This window comes from Saimiri boliviensis, chromosome 5 (assembly GCF_048565385.1).
Source record: "Saimiri boliviensis isolate mSaiBol1 chromosome 5, mSaiBol1.pri, whole genome shotgun sequence".
Lineage (NCBI taxonomy): Eukaryota > Metazoa > Chordata > Mammalia > Primates > Cebidae > Saimiri > Saimiri boliviensis.
The window spans coordinates 22191021-22212843 of record NC_133453.1 but is presented as its reverse complement, the minus strand read 5'-3'; the positions used below and the strand labels follow the sequence as shown (position 1 = coordinate 22212843).

At 52.4% G+C, this 21823-nt stretch overlaps 1 protein-coding gene across 2 annotated transcripts in view; it reads right to left on the bottom strand.

Moving 5' to 3' along the window:
* Positions 1–1294: 1294 nt before the first annotated feature.
* CFAP65 (cilia and flagella associated protein 65) overlaps positions 1295–21823 on the bottom strand; it is a 36556-nt gene continuing 16027 nt past the window's right edge. For both annotated transcript variants that reach the window (XM_039470182.2, XM_074398996.1), the window contains 16 exons: positions 20662–20875; positions 20201–20329; positions 14760–14936; positions 14411–14477; positions 14136–14246; positions 11466–11657; positions 11207–11365; positions 9594–9737; positions 9021–9134; positions 8723–8830; positions 4807–4851; positions 4374–4576; positions 3785–3913; positions 2390–2902; positions 1563–1700; positions 1295–1450 (listed from right to left, as the gene is read on the bottom strand). In XM_039470182.2, the coding sequence (XP_039326116.2) occupies positions 1366–1450; positions 1563–1700; positions 2390–2902; positions 3785–3913; positions 4374–4576; positions 4807–4851; positions 8723–8830; positions 9021–9134; positions 9594–9737; positions 11207–11365; positions 11466–11657; positions 14136–14246; positions 14411–14477; positions 14760–14936; positions 20201–20329; positions 20662–20875 (2528 nt within the window). In that variant the 3' untranslated portion in view covers positions 1295–1365. The remainder of the gene's footprint in view (positions 1451–1562; positions 1701–2389; positions 2903–3784; positions 3914–4373; positions 4577–4806; positions 4852–8722; positions 8831–9020; positions 9135–9593; positions 9738–11206; positions 11366–11465; positions 11658–14135; positions 14247–14410; positions 14478–14759; positions 14937–20200; positions 20330–20661; positions 20876–21823) is intronic.

The window sequence follows — 21823 nt, the reverse complement described above, 5'->3', positions numbered from 1 at the left end:
CGGCCGCAGGTGCCTGCGTGGCGATCAGGCCGGGCCCCCGGGCTGGTGCTGAGAGGCCGCCCCTGCCTCACGCGAGCCGAACGAACAAAACGCTCAGGTCCGGTTTGTGCGAGGGGCTCGTCGCGGGGCGGGAGCGGAGGGCCCGGGGCCTGGCGGTCGCCCTCGGTGATCTCCTGGTCCTGGTCTTCCGCGCGCGCAGTGCAGCACAGCGCCCGCTAGCCTCCGCCCTCACCTGAGCGCATCTGCGACTGACACGTCGGCGGCCGCGGCGGCCACCGCGGGTGCACACCTGGCCCGCCCCTCCCTTCCCAGCCACCCTCCGCTCGGCTTTCCTGGCCCCTCTGCCCGGCCCAACCTAGCTTGGCTTTGTCCCCAGCCCACGCCTTGGAGCTTGTCCGGGAGCCCGGGCTCAGGGTACTCTTATACTGCTCGTTCAGTCCCCGCCCCCAGACACACACTCACACCTGTCCGGGCGCCCGTTTGCTCGGGGCAAATATTGACTCATGGAGGCGGAGCGTCCCCTCCCTCCCCCGCCCGGGCTCTGAGGCCGGAGCTTCTCCGAGGCCTTGGTGGCGGGGGTGGAGGGGAGGGTGCTGGGGACCTGGGCGCCTCTGGAACAACACCAGATGTCACTTTTCCACCCACCTGCCTCTGGGAGGGAGGAGCTGAGAAACACAGGACAGAAGCTCCCGGGCGGGTGGGGGTTAGGAGGAACCGAGAGGTGGGTATCCCCTGGTCTAAGGACTGACTCACAGTGGGAGTCGCTTAGCAGGGTCTGTGACCCGAGATCTGGCGGTGACCTCGACCCGCCCCAGCGTCTAGTTTCTGGCCCTCCGCGGCGTGCCTCAGTTCTCCTTCCTCCCCAGCCTCTTGGGCACCCGGAGCCGGGCAAATGCCAAGGGGCTGGCCATGGGGGTGCCGAGCCTCGGGGCAGACGCGGCGCGGAAAGGTGAGGGGTGACCGCCCGGTCCCGTGGCCACCTGCTTCGCTGGCCAGGCCTGGCGCTCAGTTACTGTGCACTAAACTAAGCTGGGGCAGAGGCCAGCCAGGCCCCGCCCGGAGCGCCCTCCACTGGCCAGACTCGGTCCAGCGGCCAGCAGAGAGCGACGAGGTCTCAGGCCAGCTGCAGCGTGGACCGAGAGGTGCATCCTCCCAGGCTCTAAGTCCCCGCCGCGCCGCTGCAGTCAGCCCGGGCTGCTCTGACCATCCTTCCCTCTCAGAGCGCGCGCGCGCCTTTCCCCCTCGTCGGGGAAATAAAGTCAAGGCAGATATAGAAAAAAGACTAGATGCTTTTACTGGCGGGGCGGTGGAGAGGGGCCCAGGCGGGACCTAGGGCGGCTTGTGGGAGAGGCTGGGCGCGGGCATCTACAGAAGGTCGGTGGGAAGTGGCCCCACCGGGTGGAGTACCTCTGCTTGCTGCATCGGCAGCAGCACGTCCGGGGTCAGAATCCTAGAAGACAGAAAGTCCCAGGTAGGCTTGGGGGCGAGGCTTCGGGCAGAGCCTGCCTGCCCCGTCGCCCCTCTGGCGCGGTCTGCGCGGCCGCTGGCCCCGGGGCCCCTACCTGGGCATGCCAAGCGGTGGCAGGGCGATGACGCGCGGCCGCGAGGTGAGCACCACCTCTCCGCGGCTCGCCTCCACCAGGATGTTCTGGATCATATTCTCCAGCAGCGCCTCCTGTAGGTTGGCGAAGGCCGGGAGCCTGCGAGGGAGCGGGGGCTAGCGTGAGCTCGGCCGCAGTGCCCGCGCGCCTCCTTGCTCACGGGTCAGTGCAGTGCGGTGTGCCGCGAGCTGTACGGAGATTCCCATTCGACTCCCCCGATCCACTACACTGTGGGGCATCCTTGTTTCAATGTTACAGACGTTCCAAGTGTGGCTAAAAGATTCCAAGTTGTCAAATATGCTGTTGATTTAAGGAGTGGGATTCAAACCCAGGCGGTGTAGTCCGCATCTCAGGGCCAAGTTTGGAGAAAGGTAGGGAGGTGGCGTGAGGGTGCGGAAGGGACTGGGCGGGGCCTGGGCAATCTCCGCGAGAACGTAAATCATCTGCAGGGCAGCCCCAGTGGGATGGGAAGTCCCACCTGCAAGACAGGTGGTCCTTTTCTGGCTCTAGAAGGCCATTTCAGAGACTTGGAAGACTATAACAATTCTCCTGGTAGTCATGTGCTGGTAAATGTCAACAACCAGCTCTCAGAGAAAAAAGAATAAAGTTCAGTGTTGTTACCAGGCTGATACTCCCACAGAGGCCTTAAGCTACCAACATGACCTCACTAAGCCCTGAGTGAGGATGAGATGTGCACACAGGCAGCGCCAGCCTCAGCATCCATTGCCTTCTAGCAACCTTCTGCACTCCCGCCTCCCTCCCATCCTCACCGGGGCCTGGCTGCCCACCTTCTGATGGCCTCCTTTTCGTCCTGTTCTTGCTCCTCCTTCATCATGACTTTCAGCTGCTGTTGCCACTGCCATTGCATGGACTCCTGGGACTCAGGCTGCGGTGTGGGCCCGATCCCTGTCCAGCTCACTTTCTCTTCCTTCTCATCCCTCTCCTCCTTCTCCTCCTTTATCTCCTCCTTGCTCAATTTCTCCTCCTCTTCTGTCTCCTCCTCTTCCTCCTCTTCCTCCTCCAACTCCTCTTCTTCGTCTTCACCCTTCTCCTCCTCCTCCTCCTCCTCCTCCCCCTCTTCCTTCTTCCCCAACCCTGGCATGTGTTCGGGTCTGTCCTCCAGCTGCTTGCCCTTCCCATCCTCCCAGCTGCTGGAGGGCGGGATTGGTGTTAAGTACAGGCTGTTTTTCTGGTCCACGAACATAGTCGACTGCTTATGCCAGAACTGGCAGAAGTACGGCACCTGCTCCACCAGGGTTTGGTCCACAGCTTCATGGAAGTTCTTGTCTTCCAGAAGACCCCTAGATGGCAGCAGCGGGGGAGAAAGCCTTGCTGAGGGGCCCTGCAGCCCCTGGGAGCCCTGGCTTCAGGGCTAGGTGCTAGGTGGGAAATGGGGATGCTAGGTGGGGAGAGGGGAGCCCTTGGTCAGTTGTTCCTCCTATTCTTTCTTTCAAGGAAGACATCTTGGAAACGAACATGGTCTGGTGGAGGCACAGCAGGTCAGAATGACACAGCTGATGGGCAGGAGCCCTGGGGAGATATTGAACTGGCTCCAGACTCATCTACTAGCCCAGAAATGGGGCAGAACTCAGGACCCAGACCTGAGAATCCCTCCAGCCAGCTCCATCAGAGCTCTACTATCCTGAGGCGCGTGGGGTAGGGGACAGTGGAGGGATCTTGCAAAGATGTTCTGTTTCTTTTTTTCTTTTCTTTCTTTCCCTCCCTTCCCCCACCCCCTCTCTTTCTTCCTTTCTCTTTTTCTTTTTTTTTTTTGAGCCAGTGTCTCACTCTGTCTCCCAGGCTGGAGTACAGTGGTATGATCATGGCTCACTGCAACCTCAACCTCCCAGTTAATTAAGTTAATTAATGGTCTCAAGTAATCCTCGAACCTCAGCCTCCCAAGTAGCTGAGACTACAGGCATGCACCACCACATCAAGCTAATTTTTGTATTTTTTGTAGAGATGGGGTCTTGCTATGTTGCCCAGGCTGGTCTCAGACTCCTGGGCTCAAGCCATCCTCCCACCTCTGCCTCCCAAAGTGTTGGAATTACAGGCAAGAACCTCCGTGCCCCATCAAGTTCTATTTCTTAAGAAAGGAAGAGTGCTGGAATGTAAGGGGCTCTGGCTGAATGAGCTGGAGGGATGGGGAGGTGGCAGTGAGAGCCCAGGGTGTGAGCTGGTACCTGATGATGGTGGTGAGAATGTCAACCAGGAGCTGCTGCTGCTGTTTGGAGACAGGGCCCCGCTTGGTAGGGGATTCTTCCTTGGAAGTCTCTGACTCTTCCCTGGAGGCCTTCCTCTCTGGCAGCTCCCTGTGGCAGCCATGACACCCTGAGTGGCCTGGGCAAGCCACCATGCTGGGGTTGGGGGCATAAACAAGTAGTGGTAGCTACCCAGTGATAAGGGCACAGATGAGTTTGAGGCACTCCCAGACTTAACCCAACTGTAGTGCTACTGGGTTCAGAGAACCAAGCTCAAATCCTCGGAGTCAGCACAGGAGCCAGAGAGACTCCCAGTTGGAAAAAGAAAGAACAAAGATGGGCAGGGGATGCCTAGTTGTGTTCCCCAGGAGGCTCTGGCTTCTTGGTTCCCCTCTCACAAAGGCCTAAGCAGTAATGGGGGCATCGTGGACCCAGTGGCGCTCAATGAGTCCCACTGCCACTATCCATGCTCCACCCCTCACCATGGGTTGGATCTGGGCAGCCCCTGCTCTGGAGTGGCAGAGAGGACAGAGAGAAGAGGAGGGTGACCCCTGCTTTCCCAAGAGCTTACCGTTGCAAAAAGTAGCAGGGAAACTCTGAGAAGAAGTTAGCCAGAAAGTAGTCAGTGGCATGGGCTCGGGCGGTGAGGCCCAGGCACAGCATGCCTGGCGAGGGTGGCCGGGGGCAGGACCAGGACATCTCCTCCTTTGGGGTGTGCAGTTTCCAGCTGGCAGGCCGGCTGGCAGACTGCTGGTTCTTGATGGGAGGTAGCGTCTTTGGGAAGGGAGAGACATGGATGACAAGGGTTTGGGGACCACACTTATATCACCAATGGGGTCCCTTGACTTAGTTTCCCATCAGGCCCTTTGGGCCACCTAAGCATGTGACCCCACTCATTGCCACTTTCATCCCTCCTTTCTGGGAGGCTGGTCCAGGAGTTGGGGGAGCAAACAAGGACCCTCCCAAATTGTCCCAAGAAGTTGGGCCTGGGGCTCGTGCCTCACCTTGTACGTCCTCGCAGGTTCACACGCTATGCAGCATGTTCTCCTCTGTGAAAGAATAGAGAACCTTGCTTGAGATGCGAAAGGCCCAGCCAATTGCAGTGGCTCACATCTGTAATCCCAGCACTTTGGGAGGCCAAGTCAGGTGGATCACCTGAGGTCAGGAGTTCGAGACAGGCCTAGCCAACATGGCGAAACCCGATCTTTACTAAAAATACAAGAATTAGCCAGATGCAGTGGCACGTGCCTGTAGTCCCAGCTACTCAGGAGGCTGAGGCTGGAGAATCGCTTGAACCTGGGAGGCAGAGGTTGCAACAAGCCAAGATCTCAGCACTGCACTCCAGCCTGGGCCACAGAGTGAGACTCTCAAAAAAAAAAAAAAGATGCAAGAGGTCTGAAGAGATTTCCCCTTCTGATCACCTTGCTGCCCGCTTGGTCCTGCCCAATTCGCAGTCACGCTTTCTTCTAGAACCTTCCCTAGGGAAGTGCTGCTTGCAGACCAGGAAATTCTGGTTTCCTGAGTGAAGGAAATGCCATCAAATGTGGGCGGGCAGCTCCAAGCGTGCTTGCCCTGGTGCCCTGGAGCTTTGTGGTTTGCTGAGATAAGAATGGTTTGGTAAGATGAGAAAATAGTCTCCCTTATTAAGATTTAATTCAGAAATTCCTTCTCTCATGCCCCCAAGAAGAAATTTTTGTTTTCTTTTGACAGGATCTCACTCTGTCGCCCAGGTTGGAGTGCAGTGGCATGATCATAGCTCACTGCAGCCTCGAACTCCTGTGCTCAGGTGATTCTCCCAATTCAGCCTGCTGAGTAGCTGGGACTACCGGTGTAAGCCACCACACTCAGCTAATTTTTAAAATTCTATTTTGGTAGATGCAGGATCTCACTATGTTGCCCAAGGCTGGTCTTGAACTCCCAGGCTCGAACAATCCTCATGCCTCAGCCTCCCAAAGCACTAGGATTACAGGTGTGAGCCACTGTTCCCAGCCTTAGGAAGTAATTTGTATTCACAGTTGAGCCAGAGCTTCAGAGGGGAGCGGTGACTCCCTGGGGTTTCGGCATGGCAGACACCGAGGTGACTGAGGAGCAAGAATACCAGCTGGGATGGCTGTGAAATTGGGGGAGGAACAAAGACTGTCTCGTGTTTATTGTCTGACCCCCACCTCCAAAAACACATACTAATAACTCACATTCAGTGAGCGCTTCCTGGGTGCCAGAATCTAATTAAAACTACTACTCCCGGGAATAAGAAGTATTGGGGATTTATTTTATTTTGAATTGGTTTTAAGTATGTAATAATTGTCTTTATAGTTATAAAAAGTAATCTGTGGTGTTTACAAAATATTGGGAATTTCTGCTATGATAAACAAACAGGTAAGTCCCATGGCCTTCAGAGAAGCAGGCAGCATAGAAACTTTCAAAAAACTTAACATTTTCTCTGGATTTAACATGGAGATAAAAAAAAATTTAAAGAATATTTTAAAACCATGGTAAATGAAAGTTGGTGATTATATGTGGTTTCATATGTTAACCCTGGTTGAGACAAGAGAGAAAGCATAGCAGGTAGAAGCAGAGAACAGGATCATCAGAAGGTACCTGAGAAATTGCTGCCGCATCCATTTCAGCAAACTTGTTAGCACAGCATGTACCAGTGCTAGGATCTTGAGTGAGAGTGTGTGAGTTTAGCTCTGCCTAATATATTACTACTTGTGGGATCGTTGGGAGACTATACCCTCTTTGAGATTAATTTCTTCTATAAAATGAGCCTAATGCTACCGTACTCAAATTTAAGGGTCATCATGAAGATAAACGAAATAGTAAAGGACTACTAAGGACCAAGCAAATATGAATTCTTTTTTGCTGCGGAGAAACAAGCGCCTGGAGAGAATGTATGACCTAACGTTTCTGTAGTTTATGACATAACCAGGCCCAAAATTTAGTTTTTCAGATCCTAGAAGTGTGTTTTTCTGCTGTGCCAAAAAGCAGCACACCTCAGAGAAGGGAAAAGGTGTAAATTGTGGGCATACTGGGGTTCGCAGTGTGTTTCTGAGGGAAGACAGGCATCTATTCCCAGAGATGCCCCTGGAAATGATACAGAAGATGCTGAAGAATCCAAAATGACGATGGAGTGAGGCATTTGTAGTAATGCTGAAGACAGAAAACTGGGCTAAGTGGAAAATTTAGAAGCATGTCTTTGTAGATATGTTACATGAACAAACTACTTAGTTTATTTTTAGTTCAATACAATAATTGTTTTAAGAACATATGAAATAACGACTCAATATCAAGTGCATTTTTAAACTCCTGTAAATCACTCAAACCTTTATTCCTTTTATAATGGTCACTAGTTGAGTCACTAATGCAAGTCCACTCTATTTCTGAGCCAACTTCTCTATTCATTAAAAAAATCTAATTTTAATTAGATTCTATCGATTCATTATTTTCTCCTGTGTGCCTTTATTTGGGAAATACTGTTAGTGCACCTTGCTATTGAGTCTCTTTCCCTGACCAGAAAATGTCAGTTTTAAGACTCAGGAAAGCTTTTATTTTCACTATCACATATGAAGAATGAACTGAACACTTAACTTGGAAAGTAAACCCTAAATGAGGGATTCAGGACATTTTCCTTAACTCACTTAATCCTCACAACAATGCTACTAAGCAGATATCTCACTCGAATTAAAAAATATTTTTAGACTTTGATCTTTTTTTTTTTTTTTGAGACAGAGTCCTGTTCTGTCAGCAGGCTGGAGTGCAATGGTATGATCTCAGCTCACTGCAACCTCCACCTCCTGGGTTCAAGCAATTGCCTCAGCCTCCCATGTAGCTGGGATTACAGGAACCTGCCACCACGCCCAGCTAATTTTGATATTTTTAGTAGAGATGGGATTTCACCATGTTGGCCAGGCTGGTCTCCAACTCCTGATCTACCCGCCTTGGCCTCCCAAAGTGCTGGGGTTATAGGAGTGAACCACTGCGCCCAGCCTAGACTTTTATCTTTTTAATATGGAAAATTTCAAATGTATCCAAAAGTGGAGAGGATGCTACAAAGAACCCTCCATTGCCCATCGCCAAGCTTCAACAACTAGCAACTCATAGCCAGTCTGGTCTGAGCTGTGCCCCACCTCTGGATTATATTGAAGCAAATACCAGATGTCACAGTACCCACCTCCACTTCTTATCGCTGAAGGAACTGAGATGTTCCATAGGTTGACTGAGATCACAGAGCTAGATCATTAACTCCAGGAATGAAACCTGGGGAATCTGTTTTCAGAGCCTTCCCCTGAAGCCACACTGTCTTCTATAAGAAGGTGAACTCCAGGCTGGGCCTGGTGGCTCACACCTGTAATCCTAGCACCTTGGGAGGCCAAGATGGTCAGATCACCTGAGGTCAGGAGTTTGAGACCAGCCTGGCCAACATGGTGAAACCCTATCTCTACTAAAAATACAAAAATTAGCTGGGTATAGTGGCAGGTGCTTGTAGTCCCAGCTGCTTGGGAAGCTGAGGCAGGAAAATCGCTTGAACTCGAGAGGCGGAGGTTGCAGTGAACCGAGATCGCGCCACTGCACTCCAGCCTGGGTGACAGAGGCAGACTCTGTCTCAAAACAAAAAAACAAAAACAAAAACAAGGTGAACTCTGCATTGTCTCCCCTGTATCCGCAGTGTGCAGCACATAGTAGCCACTCATTAAATGCTAGCTACATGAAGCAGGGAATGGACAGACAGCCTTCTCTACCCAGAGACCCTCTCTGGATGGCTGTGGAGATGCTAAGCTAAGTCCAGTGAATGGAATCTAGTCTCTTAGGGCAGGCTGGCTGGTTTAGCCTGGAGTGCCACCTTGGCCCACTACCTCTGTCCCCTCTGGTAAGACCAGTCAGAAAGATCTGGGTGTTTGAGGCCTACTCAGTCCTCCTCACCTTCACTTTCCTGTCGGTGATGGTGAACTCCACTTCCTGCCTCGCCTTCTCATCCTTCCACTCCTGCAGCTCCTTGTGATACTGCTGCATGAGCTGCTGTGGATACAGCTTTGGCCAGGACAGAGAAAGAGAAGATCAAGGTCTGGAGCTTGCCCTGGGCCTATGCTGTGGGCCCTTCCCTTCCAAGGGCTGACTTCTGCCTTTTGCTGGGGTCTACGGATCTCATAGCCCATCTCACCCCACTCCAGCACTGGGAGCTGGGCCTCTATCCCACCTTACCTCTGGGGCTGGTTCCTACCTTGCATACGAGGTCTACACTGTAGAAGCTGGCATGCACAGAGGCCCTCAAGGTCACCACAAATGGGACCGTCTCTTCAGGAGCCAGCACCCCTATCATGGGACTCACAGACACCTGTTGATTTGGGGAAGGAGTCTCTGGAGATTCACAGGGGTGGAATTGGATAGGATGGGATGGGATGGGATGGGGTGGTGTCGGGTGAGATGGGATGGGATGGGGTGTGGTGGGGTGGAATGGGGCGGGATGGGATGGGATGAGATGGGATGGGGTGGGGTGGGATGGGATGGGATAGAATGGGACGAGGTGGGATGGGATGGGATGGGGTGGGATGGGGTGGAATGGGATGGGGTGGGGTGGATTGGTGTGGGATGGGATGGGATAGGATGGGATGAGATGGGATGGGGTGGGATGGGATGAGATGGGATGGGGTGGGGTGGGGTGGGGTGGGGTGGGGTGGGATGGGATGGGATGTGATTGTATGGAGTTGGGTGGAATGGGATGGGGCAGTGTGGGGTTGGATGAGTCTGAAGCTCTGATGGAGGTTCCAATTCTGTGGACTCAGGGTACTCTCACCTCCCCAAAATCTAGAGGACTTGGCTGCCAGGCGAAGACAATTTCCTCATTCTTAGAGATGTTGTTGAGGAAGAGCAGGCGGCTGCACTTGCTCTGCACAGGGATGTTTCCCAGGGAAATGTGAGACTGGGACAGGAAGACATTCTGTGGGTGGAAAGGGGAGGTAAAGAAAGAACCACACAGCTACTGCTGGTTACAGAGTGCCGTCCCCAGGCCAGGCACCGTGTTAGGTGCTTCCCATGCATGTGAGCCTCATGATGGCCCTCTGACATAGCTACCACTACTGCCCCATTTTACAATGAGCTGCTATGGTTCAGAGAGGACAAGTAAATTGTCCAACAATCTCCCACACCTGTAGCTGGGAAAAACCAGACAGTCACACTCTAGTGCCCATGATTTCAAATGTTAAAGTAGGCTGGAAGGGCTGAATCAGAATCAGCTTAGAGAAGACAGAGCTAAAGCCAACATAATTTGAGTCTCTCTGATGGATAATTGTAAAGGAATGGCTGATCAGCTGTTGGCATCTCACTGGGCATAGAATAAGAGTGTGTTGTAGGGATGTCTGGAACGGCTGAGACCACATGGAAGGGACACCTTCACTCTGTCCAGACTGAGTGATTCCAGGGCAGGAATGTTGTCTGGCTCTTCTCTGTCCCCAGAGCCTCTGAGGTGCTCATTCCAGAGTTCAAGTCCAACAAGCATCTGGAAGGGTGGACAGGTGGATGGATAGTGACTGAATGGCTGGAGAAGGGGGGCTGGCTGGAGGGGTGGATGGGTACTTAGATGAGTAAGTACCCATTTACCGGTGTGGATCACTGGGTAGATGCATGAACGCACGGGTGTGTAGGTGGATAAATGGACACATGGATGGGCGGGTCAGACCTTCCAACAATGAGGAGCATGTGGACTAAGGTAGCATCACTGACTCTAGATATTTTTCATCAAAATCCATCTAGGTCCAGGGGAAGAACTTTTTTTTTTTTTTTTTTTTTTAGATGGAATTTTACTCTTCTTGTCCAGGCTGGAGGGCAGTGGTGTGATCTCAGCTCACTGCAACCTCTGCCTCCCGGGTTCAAGTGATTCTCCTGCCTCAGCCTCCCCAGGAGCTGGGATTACAGACACCCACCACCACACTCAGCTAATTTTTGTATTTTTGTAGAGACAGGTTTCACCATGTTGGACAGGCTGGTCTCGAACTCCTGACCTCAGATGATCCGCCTGCCTTGGCCTCCCAAAGTGCTGGCCTTCCAAAGTGGTGGTGTGAGCCACTGCGCCCTGCCCTTTTGACACCTTTTAAACACCCCCACTCCTATGCCATCTTTTAACATCCTCATCCCAGAGAAGTCGGTGAAATGGAGGGTCCTGCACAGGTGCAGCAGCTTGAGCAGGAACACCCGTGGGCGCTAGGTGGCAGGGTAGGCCTCTCACAGAGCTGGAGCTGGTGTCGCCTCCTGAATCTGGAGGAGGGCAGGTTCCAAGGCCTCATCTCTGCCTCTGTCCCTCTTCAACTCCATCTCATTTACCTCCCAGCCTCCCCATCGTTCTGTTCCGGCCACCCTGGGCGCTGAGGCTCTCTCCCAAGGCCTCAGGCCTTCCAGGTCCCGTCTCCCCACCTGTCCAGGCACCATCAGCCTAGAGTGTATGGAAACGTTGTCCCATGAGGAGATGTTGTGGAATGGGGCTGTGTCCCCCATCTTATGGGGGTCGTAGCCCACTCCCTGGAAGTGGATGAGTGCCGAGTTCCATCCCAGGATGTGTATGGGCACGTCCACCTGGAGAGTTAGGAGGGGCGGGGTAGGGACTGGTCAGAGGGAGGCCTGCTGGGGAAGCCAGCACCACCCCGCCTCCCACGTCATCCAGGCTGCTGCTCACAGCATAGGTCTTAGCCTCGATGGGTGAGAAGATCCACAAGACGCACACAGTGGTGCCTGGCTGGATTTCCCCTTTGGGGTTGAGGCAGCAGAAGATGGGGTGATCGAAATTTTTTTCCTGAACCCGTGACAGGACGTCGGTCTGGACCTCATATGTCACAGGCACTGAGCCACCGTTATACAGCTCATAAATCTGCAGGGGACAGGAATAGGAAAACTGCCACATCAGCTCAGGACTTCAAGCCAGAGAACATGGGACGCTATGCCCACGGTGGGAGGAAAGGCTGATCTCCATGATGTCACCTTTGAGTCTGTGAGCTCCGCTAAAGACCTCTCGTTTCCTGTGTGGCTTGATCACCCAAGAAATATGTAACTGTAGGTTCATCCTGTGACATTTTAGGATCATCTGTCATCTTAGTTGTAAAGAGTAGCTTATTTTAGGTCTTCAATTTAACTTCATTCAGTATTTGTTTTTGAGACAAGGTCTCACTTCGTCACCCAGGCTGGAATGCAGTGGCATAATCATGGCTCACTGCTGCACCAAGCTCCTGGGCTCAATCAATCTTTTCACCTCAGCTTCCCAAGTAGCTGGGGACATAGGCGTGCACTGCCACATCCAGCTGCTTTAAAATATATATATATATTTTTTAGAGATGGAGGGTCACACTCTGTTGGCCAGGCTGGTCTTGAACTCCTGGAATCAAGCAATCCTCCCACCTCTGCTTCCCAAATTGCTGGGATTACAGGCTTGAGCCACTGTGCCTGGCCAAGGCAGTTCTGCTTAAAGGTTATAAGGGGGCAGAAAGGTCTGAGGGACTAAAGACTAACTTCAAAGTTTGGGAATTATAGAATGTCCTAGAAGAAACCAGAGATCTTCTAGTCCAATCCTTCCTTTTAGAGATGAAAAAATTTTGAAGCCAGAGAGAATGGAGTTCATTTCAGTCCTGGCCCCTTTCCCCCTTTCTGAGCACTCACTCGTGAGCATACTGACTCTATTTGCCTAGCCTGGACCACCCTTTGAGCTCCAGACCTGGTGTTATGGGCTGAATGCTTGTGTCCTTACAAAACCCATAGGTTGGAACCTAATCCTCAATACAATAGTATTAAGAGATGATCAGGAGGGGATTCGGTCACAAGGGTGGAGCCCTCATGAGTGGGATTAGTGCCCTTATAAAAGAGGCCTGTGGAAGCTCCTTTGCCCCCTACACCATGTGAGGACACAGCAAGTAGCCACCATCTATGAACCAGGAGGTGGGCCCCCACCAGACACCAAATCTGCCCATGCCTTGATCTTGGGCTTCCCAGCCTTTCTAATTACAATCAACTGTAATAAATTAAAATAAATTTGTGTTCTTTATAAGCCACCCAATCTATGGTAGCCAGAATGGACTAAGACACTTGGTGTCCAGCTTCTACCTGACAAGCCCTCTTGGTTGTCTCATTAGCATCTCAAACTTAGCCAGAACCAAACTCTTCATTCTAAAGCCTATTCCTGCTCCCAGTTTATCTCCTTTTAGCAAATGGCACTACATATTCCCAGTAATTCAAACCAGCTTCACTGTCACAGCCCCTAGTTGGGCTGCTGGGAAGCCAGAGGGGTATACGGAATTGAACAGAGTTAAGGATGACAGACTCCCCTCTAGATCCAGGGAGTCCATTCCTTGGCCTCTTGGCTGAATGGCTGGAGGCTCCTGTTCAGAAACACAAAGGCTTCTAAATGGTTAGAAATTGCACAGCAGTGAAATATTTGGGAAAATACTATGTCCCCCTCTTGGAGATTACCAATGTACATTTCAAGAGCAAGGGAACTGTATTCCCTTCAATCGGCAAAGAAAGAAAGATCTAAACCTTCCCAAGAATTCACATTCCAGTTCTTCACACTCCAGAAGGACGTCCTTTGTGGAGCAGTGATTTTCAAACTGTGGCTAAGACCTACTGGTGAGCAGATCTAAATCGATGCTGTGGGTCATGTCCACCATTTTTAAAACTGGACAGAATAGAATAAAAAAGAAAATATCTCCAGGTGCGGTGGCTCACGCCTGTAATCCCAGCAGTTTGGGAGGCTGAGGCGGGCGGATCACCTGAGGTTAGGAGTTTGAGACCAGCCTGGCCAACATGGCGAAACCCCGTCTCTGCTAAAAACACAAAAAAATTAGCTGGGTGTAGGTGCATGCCTGTAATCCCAGCTACTTGGGAGGCTGAGGCAGGAGAATCACTTGAACCCGGGAGATGGAGTTTGCGGTGAGCCGAGATCATGCCACTGCACTCCAGCCTGAGCAACAAGAGTGAAACTCCATCTCAAAAAAAAAAAAAAAAAAAAGAAAAGAAAAGAAAGAAAATATCAGTATACTTTACAGGTAGTAGAGTAATTATCAATTTCCATTTTGGTTGTATGTGTATGTATATACTGGGGTCTGAGCATATATAACATAAAATATATTAGTGTGATTCATGGTCAAAAAAATTTGAAGAACATTTTGCTAAAGGAGAAAAAAAAAATCCTCATTTTTTAATTGAAACTGGGCCAGGCAAAGGGCTCAGCACCAGGCACCAGAACACTGCAGCCTCTCCCTTCCATTCTCTCCCAGTTGCCCAGTCCACCTGCTGGCCCAACCTCTCAAGTGCCTCCAGAGGGCGTGTCTTTATCACCCTGTCAGCGTGGACCACTGACCTGCCGTGGGGGTAGCGTGTCACCAATGGGAACGGGGATGAACTGGTGGCTAGTGGAGGTGAAGTGCACATACTTCTGCTCCGGCTTCACTGTCACACCTATGAAATTAAGCTGGAAATAAAAGGCCGAGGGTAGCATCCTTCCCTGGCATGAACTGACACAACCAGCAGAGATCTGGATGCCAGATCCCCAGGAGAACACAGATCCCTGCTCCTGTCCAGCAAGCCCCTCCTCCAGCCTGAAACCAGGGCAGGGCCAGGGTGCTGGGGCCTCACCAGGATCTCCCGGCCATGGGACACCTTGAGGAGCACCGGGAGGCGATCAGTGCCAATGAACAGGTGGCTAAAAAGAAATAGATCAGACTGGGAATGAGTTCTGGAGCCCTGGTACAAGTAGGAGAGCAAATGGACAGGACATTTCTGTCAAATGGACAGGACATTTCTGCTTTTTGCTAGCTAGCCCCTGGGAGCAACTCGCCCCTGGGTTGGGATCCGGTAAGAAGGAAATTAGACCTCCCCTGCAGGTGAGAAGGTGATCCTCCCAGGTGATGGCCATTTGGGATGCCCTGGAGTCACACAGTGAAAAGCCAGGGGTAAGGGTCTCTATGATTGGGGTGGGGAACACCTGTATTTTAACTCCACCATCTGTTCCTCTCCGGGACTCAGGCTCCCCGCCTTGGGGCTAACAGAGAAGATGCAATTGTCCTGCACACGCATCTGGTGGAGCTCAGTGGAATTCAACTCTGCTTGCTCTGCCCAGGGCTCCACGTCAATCTGCTGGTCACTTGGAAAGAGGAAGGCCCTGGGAGAGGGATGCAAAGCCATACAAAGGACCGGTCAGGCAGACCAGAGAGGCAGGAGCTCTAAGATCCCCAAGGAGTGGGAGGCGGCCTCCCCATGACTCCTGTACTTCACTCCCCCGTTTGGCAAACTGTCCCATGTGTGCCTGAGCAAATGTGGCTGTTGTGAATTCTCATTTCATAATTGCCCCCAAACCCAGTAACAGACGCAGGGCCATGGCAACTCACGAAGCGAAGAGTGGGGCTCCCACTGTGGGTGCCAGGAGCCAAGGTGTTGCTTGAATATGGGAGCCACTTTGAGCTGGCCATGATCCCTTCTGTGACAAAGCTCTTGGGAAGGGGTCATTCCCAAATGGCCATTCCTAGGAAGGCTGGCAGCACAAGGCAGCAGCCCCAGGGGGTGGGGTGTCCAGGCCAACTTGAGCACAGGGTGGAGAAGAGATGCCCCAGTGGGCCTGATGCTCTTTAAACAGAAGCAAGGCTGTGCACACAGTTAATGTCCCTGACATGCCTAGAACAGCAGTAAAGTAGATAATGCATCTTAAATTGCTGACAAAACAAGTGACAAAGGTCCTGAAGTCAAAATCTGAAAGGAGAACCCACTTCACTCTCAGAGATGACACAGAACTGGTTTCAGCTGCAAACTGGGTGGAGGATATGACAGGGAGCATCCAGAAAAGGAAAAGAAAGCACATAACACACACCTGAGAGAAAACGTGCAACACACACCCGAGAGAGAGCATACAACTCACACCTGAGAGAGCGCAACACACACCTGAGTGCGCATCACACACCTGAGAGCGTGCAACACACACCCGAGAGAGAGCACGCAACACACACCCGAGAGAGAGCACGCAACACACACCTGAGAGCGCACAACACACACCCGAGAGAGAGCACGCAACACACACCCGAGTGTGCAACACACACCCGAGAGAGAGCACGAAACACACACCCGAGAGAGAGCACGCAACACACACCCAAGAAAGAGCGTGCAACACACACCTGAGAGCGCGCAACACACACCTGAGAGAGCACGCAACACACACCTGAGAGAAAGCGTGCAACACACACCCGAGAGAGAGCATGCAACACACACCTGAGAGAGATCATACAACACACACCTGAGAGAGAGCGCACAAGACACACTAGAAAGCCTTACTAGGAGTCAGGAAGGTGCAGGTCCAAACCCTCAGAAGGAACCAGTGTAAAATTTTTTCACCTCGGAAGCAGGAAGAATAGTAACATTCAACACTGGTGAGTTTACAAAGAGCAGATTCTAACATAGGTGGACGGAGAGCCAACTGCTCAACCTCTTGGACGGAATTTTGGCAGCATATGCCCTTTGACCCGGAAGTCTCTGTTTGGGAAACTAATTCATAAAAATAAAAGCACATATGTGTGCATGCACACATACCCACGGATGTCTATCACGCTTTCTTTGTAATGGCTATGAAAAAAAGCAGCTGGGAACAATTAAAGTTTCCAATAAAGGAGCGATTTAACAATTTAAGGTCCATCCATATTACGCCATATTATACAGCTATTTAAAAGAATGCATTAGATAACTGCATTGATCTGAAGATGTTGTTGATATAATGCTGGGTGAAAGCATCACTATTACTGAAAGTAACAGGTATAGTATTGTGCTATTACCGTAAAAAATAAGAGAGAAGCACTCCGTAAATGTGTGCATGTCTGTACTTTGTGTAAATGCTGAGCATAAAAGGCACATTCCAAATCCTTATCACCCCAGCAGCGGGACTTGGAGAGGGAGCTGTGGAGTTTCTTACTTTTCTCCATAGTTCCTATGTTGTCTGACTTGTTACAAGTGAGTAAACCACTATTGTCATTTTATTGGGGATATTGGCAAAATTGGAGACCATGCTAGTTGGGGGTCCTTGAGTATTTCAGCCTCTCCTTTGACCTCATTGCCTTCTGCCCTTGTCCAATCTCCTTCCCCCTGACCTTATTTTTTGAGATAGTCTCACTCTGTCACCCAGGCTGGAGTGCAGTGGTGTGATCTTGGTTCACTGCAACCTCCACCTCCCAGGTTCAAGCAATTCTCCCGCCTCAGCCTCCCTAGTAGCTGGGATGTGTGTGTGCCACCACATCTGACTAATTTTTGTATTTTTAGTAGAGACGGGGTTTCACCATGTTGGCCAGGCAGGTCTCAAACTCCTGACCTCAAGTGATCCTCCCACCTCAGCCTCCCAAAGTGTTGGGATTATAGGCATGAGCCACCATGCCCAGCCCAGTCTTCCTCCTAAATAATTCCAGGCCCCTTCCCTGCCAGCCCTCAAGGGTGGCCTTCTACGCCATCTTGCACCCCTCCCTCTGGAGGACCACAGCTAATCCCCTTGCCAACCTATCCCCTTGCCTCAGGCTGCTAACTCATTCTCGACAGCCCCGTGTGACAAGGCTTGAAAGCTGATCATGTCTTTGCTCCTAACTCCCTGATGCACCTCCCATGACGCCCTCAGGAAGTCCACACTCTCTCAAGCATTCCAAGGCCCTGCACTCCTGGCCCCTGTCTGCCTCCCCTGCCTCATCTGAGACTCTCCCCTCTCTCCCACTCACTGCTCTAGCCACACGGTGCACACGCCAGGCCCTCTGTCTGGAAGGTGCTTCACAACCTTTCTGCCTTTTCCCACCAGGCTGTAGGTCTAGCTTACTTGTAGCTTCCTGAAGGAAGCCCTTCGGAAGTGCCGCACACACCTCCTTCACCGCACACGTGACCCCGCAACAGGAGGCTAGTCTGCAGCGCCTGGAAGGAAGGGACTAGGCCCATCCACATTTCTACCCTGAGGACCAGCCCAGAGCCTGGATCCAGGAAGCGCCCAGTAAAGGTTTCGACAATGAGTTAAAGACTGGATGAGTGAACAAATGACATTAACCAGACGACGTGACATCTGAAAAGAATCTCTCCTTAAGTGCAAGACCCTACAAACGCCAGGCAAGGTGGCTCAGGCCAGTAATGCCAGCACTTTGGGAGGCTGAGACAGGTGGATTATGAGGTAAGGAGTTCGAGACCAGCCTGACTAACATGGTGAAACCCCATGTCTACTGAAAATACAAATTAGCTGGGTTTGGTGGCGGGCACCTATAGTCTCAGCTACTCAGGAGGCTGAGGCAGGAGAATTGCTTGAACCCGGGAGGCAGAGATTGCAGTGAGCTGAGATTGTGCCACTGTACTCCAACCTGGGTGACAGAGCAAGAGTCTGTCTTAAAAAAAAAAAAAAAAAAAAAAAAAAAAGGAAGATCCTACAAAGCCAGGGCCAGGCAAAGCAGAGGCGCAAAGGGGAGAAGGCATGGAGTGGGTGGGGCAGTCCCACGGTTCCCTGCTTCCCCTGGAGCTCCCCCTCCTGCTGGGGGTTCCTGCCTGCTGCTGCCTCCTTGCCCTCTCTGATGGGCCTTGGCAGGAATAAAACCCTTCGTCTGTTCTTCATGAGCTCAGTAGAGACAGACTAGAATTTTCAAAAATAGCCTTCTAAGAAATTGAAAGGAAACAACACCACAAAAGGCATAGGAGAGCCAATCTGCTTAGAATCCTGGACGAGGCAGGAACTGCCTTCCTGTGCCTCGAATGATCTGGTGGACGGGCCTGGCTGAGTGGGCATGCTGCCTGGCTTTCCCCCGCCTATGTTTCCAGCAGCCTGGACCCTCTCCACAGAGAGTCTGAGCCGGTTGCTCCTACACAAACACCAGCGCGGTCCACTCCAGGACACAGGCCAACACTGCTTTTTTGGCCCCCACCCCTCTCCCTGGAGCCCTGTAGGGCCTGGCTCCGGGCCCATTCAAAGAGCCGAGTGAACGGCAGGTCTGCAGCTCAAGGCAGGCCTTGGCCAGGCTGGCAGCTCTGCCAAGCTTCCCAGTCATTCAGGGCTGGGAACCCTCAGTTACTCACAGTTCCGGCTCTTCTCAGGAGCCCCTGAAAGAGCCAGTTTCCCCATCTTCCTCCACCACGGAGGAGAAACGGGACAGTCGGAGGGTGAGGGGCTGCTAGTGCACACCCGATGATGCAGACCCCAACCCTTTCACCCCACATTCCCCAAGACTCTCTCTGCTCAGGCCAGCAAGTTCCTGATCACAGACACCCCCACCTGCATATTGTCACTCTCCCCCACCCACTGCCATGCCCTGGCCGGGCCCCTGGATCCCTCTCCCAAGTCCGATCCAGATGGGGAGACTTCTTTTTCACCTCTCTGTAGCCAAGCAAAGCTGGAAGTCATCAAAAGGAAGTTTACTAGGAAACCAAGGCACACGGTGGAGGGAGGAGGAAGAGGAGGAAAAGTCCTGGCATGGAAGCAGGATGTTTGCTGGGCACAAGTCCTGAGCCCCCGTGGAAAGGCCAAGCTTGGCCGGCTCACATCCCCAGGCCTCAGCCCACCTGCGTCCCATGAGGCTTTGTTCAGCCAGGACCCTCAGAGGCAGCTCCATCCCCCGCAGCAAGTCCCTGTCCTTCCACACCAGACAGCCTCAACGCGTCCCCATTCAGGCCCAGCCTCCACTGAGCTGGAGCTCTGTCAGGCGGGAAGCACTGAGGCATGAGTAGAAGCAACTCATCCTTCTTGCTGAGTAACTGGGGTAGGCAAGGGCTCCGGAGTGGACAAATCCAGCTTTGGACCTGGCCCTGTCCATTCATGGCTGAATGGCCTTAGCCGATTCCTTAACCTTGCTGACCCTCAGCCTCCGTGTCTATGAAAAGGTCTAGAGAGGAGGATTTTTCCCACAGGACTGGAGGAGAAAAGGCTTATAAAGCGCAGGTCCTGATGTGCCGCGGATACCCAGTGAATGCATCTCATTTGTTAAGTGATTAAGGCCACTCTGCCCAGGCTCCAGTAAGGCAGTCCCACCACTTCTGAGCCTACCACTGCATCTCAGCCAGCGACAGGCCCCAGGTCCTGCTGGCAGCTGGCCTCCACAGCCATCAGTTCGAGGCCCACTCTTCACAGAGGCCATGCACTCAGACCACCACTGGCAAGACAACGCAGCTCCTGTTCGCCTTAAGCCTCTAAGGCAGGCGTCCCCAAACTATGGCCCGCGGGCCACATGCGGCCCCCTGAGGCCATTTATCCGGCCCCCCGCCGCACTTCAGGAAGGGGCACATCTTTCATTAGTGGTCAGTGAGAGGAGCACAGTATGTGGTGGCCCTCCAACGGTCTGAGGGACAGTGAACTGGCCCCCTGTGTAAAAAGTTTGGGGACGCCTGCTTTAAGCACTTGTCTTCCGGGCCCCCCAGTGACCCCCCACCCTCAAGCCATACCAGTCCAGAGACACCACTCCGCTGTTCTTCAGGGCCAGGAATACCACGGAAGGTGGGGCCTTGAATGGTGCGGCCCCAAAATTGAAGTCAAGCTTTAAAGGGGTGAGGACGGTGGGGATCTGGCTCATACTGTGTGGAACAGAGAAAGGGGCTCAGGAATGGGCATGGGGCCAGTGCAGGGCCCTCCCAGGGTAGCTGGCTTGGGCACTCCCCTCCCTCCAGGTGGGAATTGGAGAGTCTGGGACTCAGGGGCAAGGGTGGGCTGGCTCTTCAGACCGCAAGCCAATTCCTCTCTTTCCTGGGCCCCTCCAGGGATAGGTGACCATTGGGGAGCTCTTCTCTCAAAGAGATAGGAAACAGCTTCCTGGTTCTGGGGGTCTGGGCAGCAAGCTCCATGAACATCCCTAGATAGGCCCTGCCACCTACCCGCCATCCCTACCCCCGCCCCAGGCTCAGCTCACCTGTGCCTGGTGGGCACCTTGTAGGTGAGCTCCCCAGGGGTGGGATCATGCTCCAAGTAACTGTTGAGCAGGTCCAGAGAGAAGAGGCGCCGCAGGTGCTTCCGGGTGATGCCCTCGGCACTGCCCATGGAGCTGACATCCAGGATGGAGAGCAAGGGGTACACGGCCACCAGGGAGACGCAACACAGCTCCTTTTTCTCCCCAGCCTTGTTATCTGGGAAGAGGGTGAGGAAGAGAGAAGCGGGCTTGCCTCCCACCTTCCCTGGAAGGGGTGTGCAGGCTGAGGGCGCAGGAGTCCTGGCAGCTGGCCTGAGGACCTGCATCAGGAGCAGTGGGTCCCTCTCAGGCTCCAGGCCATTTCCAACAACAGCCAGCCCTTGCCTGACACTTTCTGTGTTCTGGGCACTGTCCTAAGTGCTTTACACACATGGCTGCACTTAAGGTGCCCCGTGATTTGTTTTCAAACTACTTTTTATTTATTTATTTTTATTTTATTTTTATTTTTTTAGACGGAGTTTTGCTCTTGTTACCCAGGCTGGAGTGCAATGGCACGGTCTCGGCTCACCGCAACCTCCGTCTCCTGGGTTCAGGCAATTCTCCTGCCTCAGCCTCCTGAGTAGCTGGGATTTCAGGCACGTGCCACCACGCCCAGCTAATTTTTTGTATTTTTAGTAGAGACGGGGTTTCACCATGTTGACTAGGATGGTCTCGATCTCTTGACCTCGTGATCCACCCGCCTTGGCCTCCCAAAGGGCTGGGATTACAGGCATGAGCCACCGCGCCCGGCCTTCAAACTAATTTTTAATAACAGCTTTATTAAGACACCATTTATACACTGGGCAATTCACCCTTTAACACATACAATTCAGTGATTTTTTTTTTATATATATTCACAGAGTTGTGCAGCCATCACCACTATCTAATTTTAGAAAATTTTCATCATCCCCGAAAGAAGCCTAGTATCAATTAGCCATCCCTCCCCCATTCACCCTCCCCAGGTAGCCGCTAACCTACTTTCTCTCTCTCTCTCTTTGTCTAATTCTGGACAATTCGTATAAATGAAATTATTCAGTATGTGGCTTTTGTGCCTGGCTGCTTTTACTTAGCATAATGTTTCCAAGGTTCATGCAAGTGGTGGCAGGTATTGTGACTTCACTTCCCT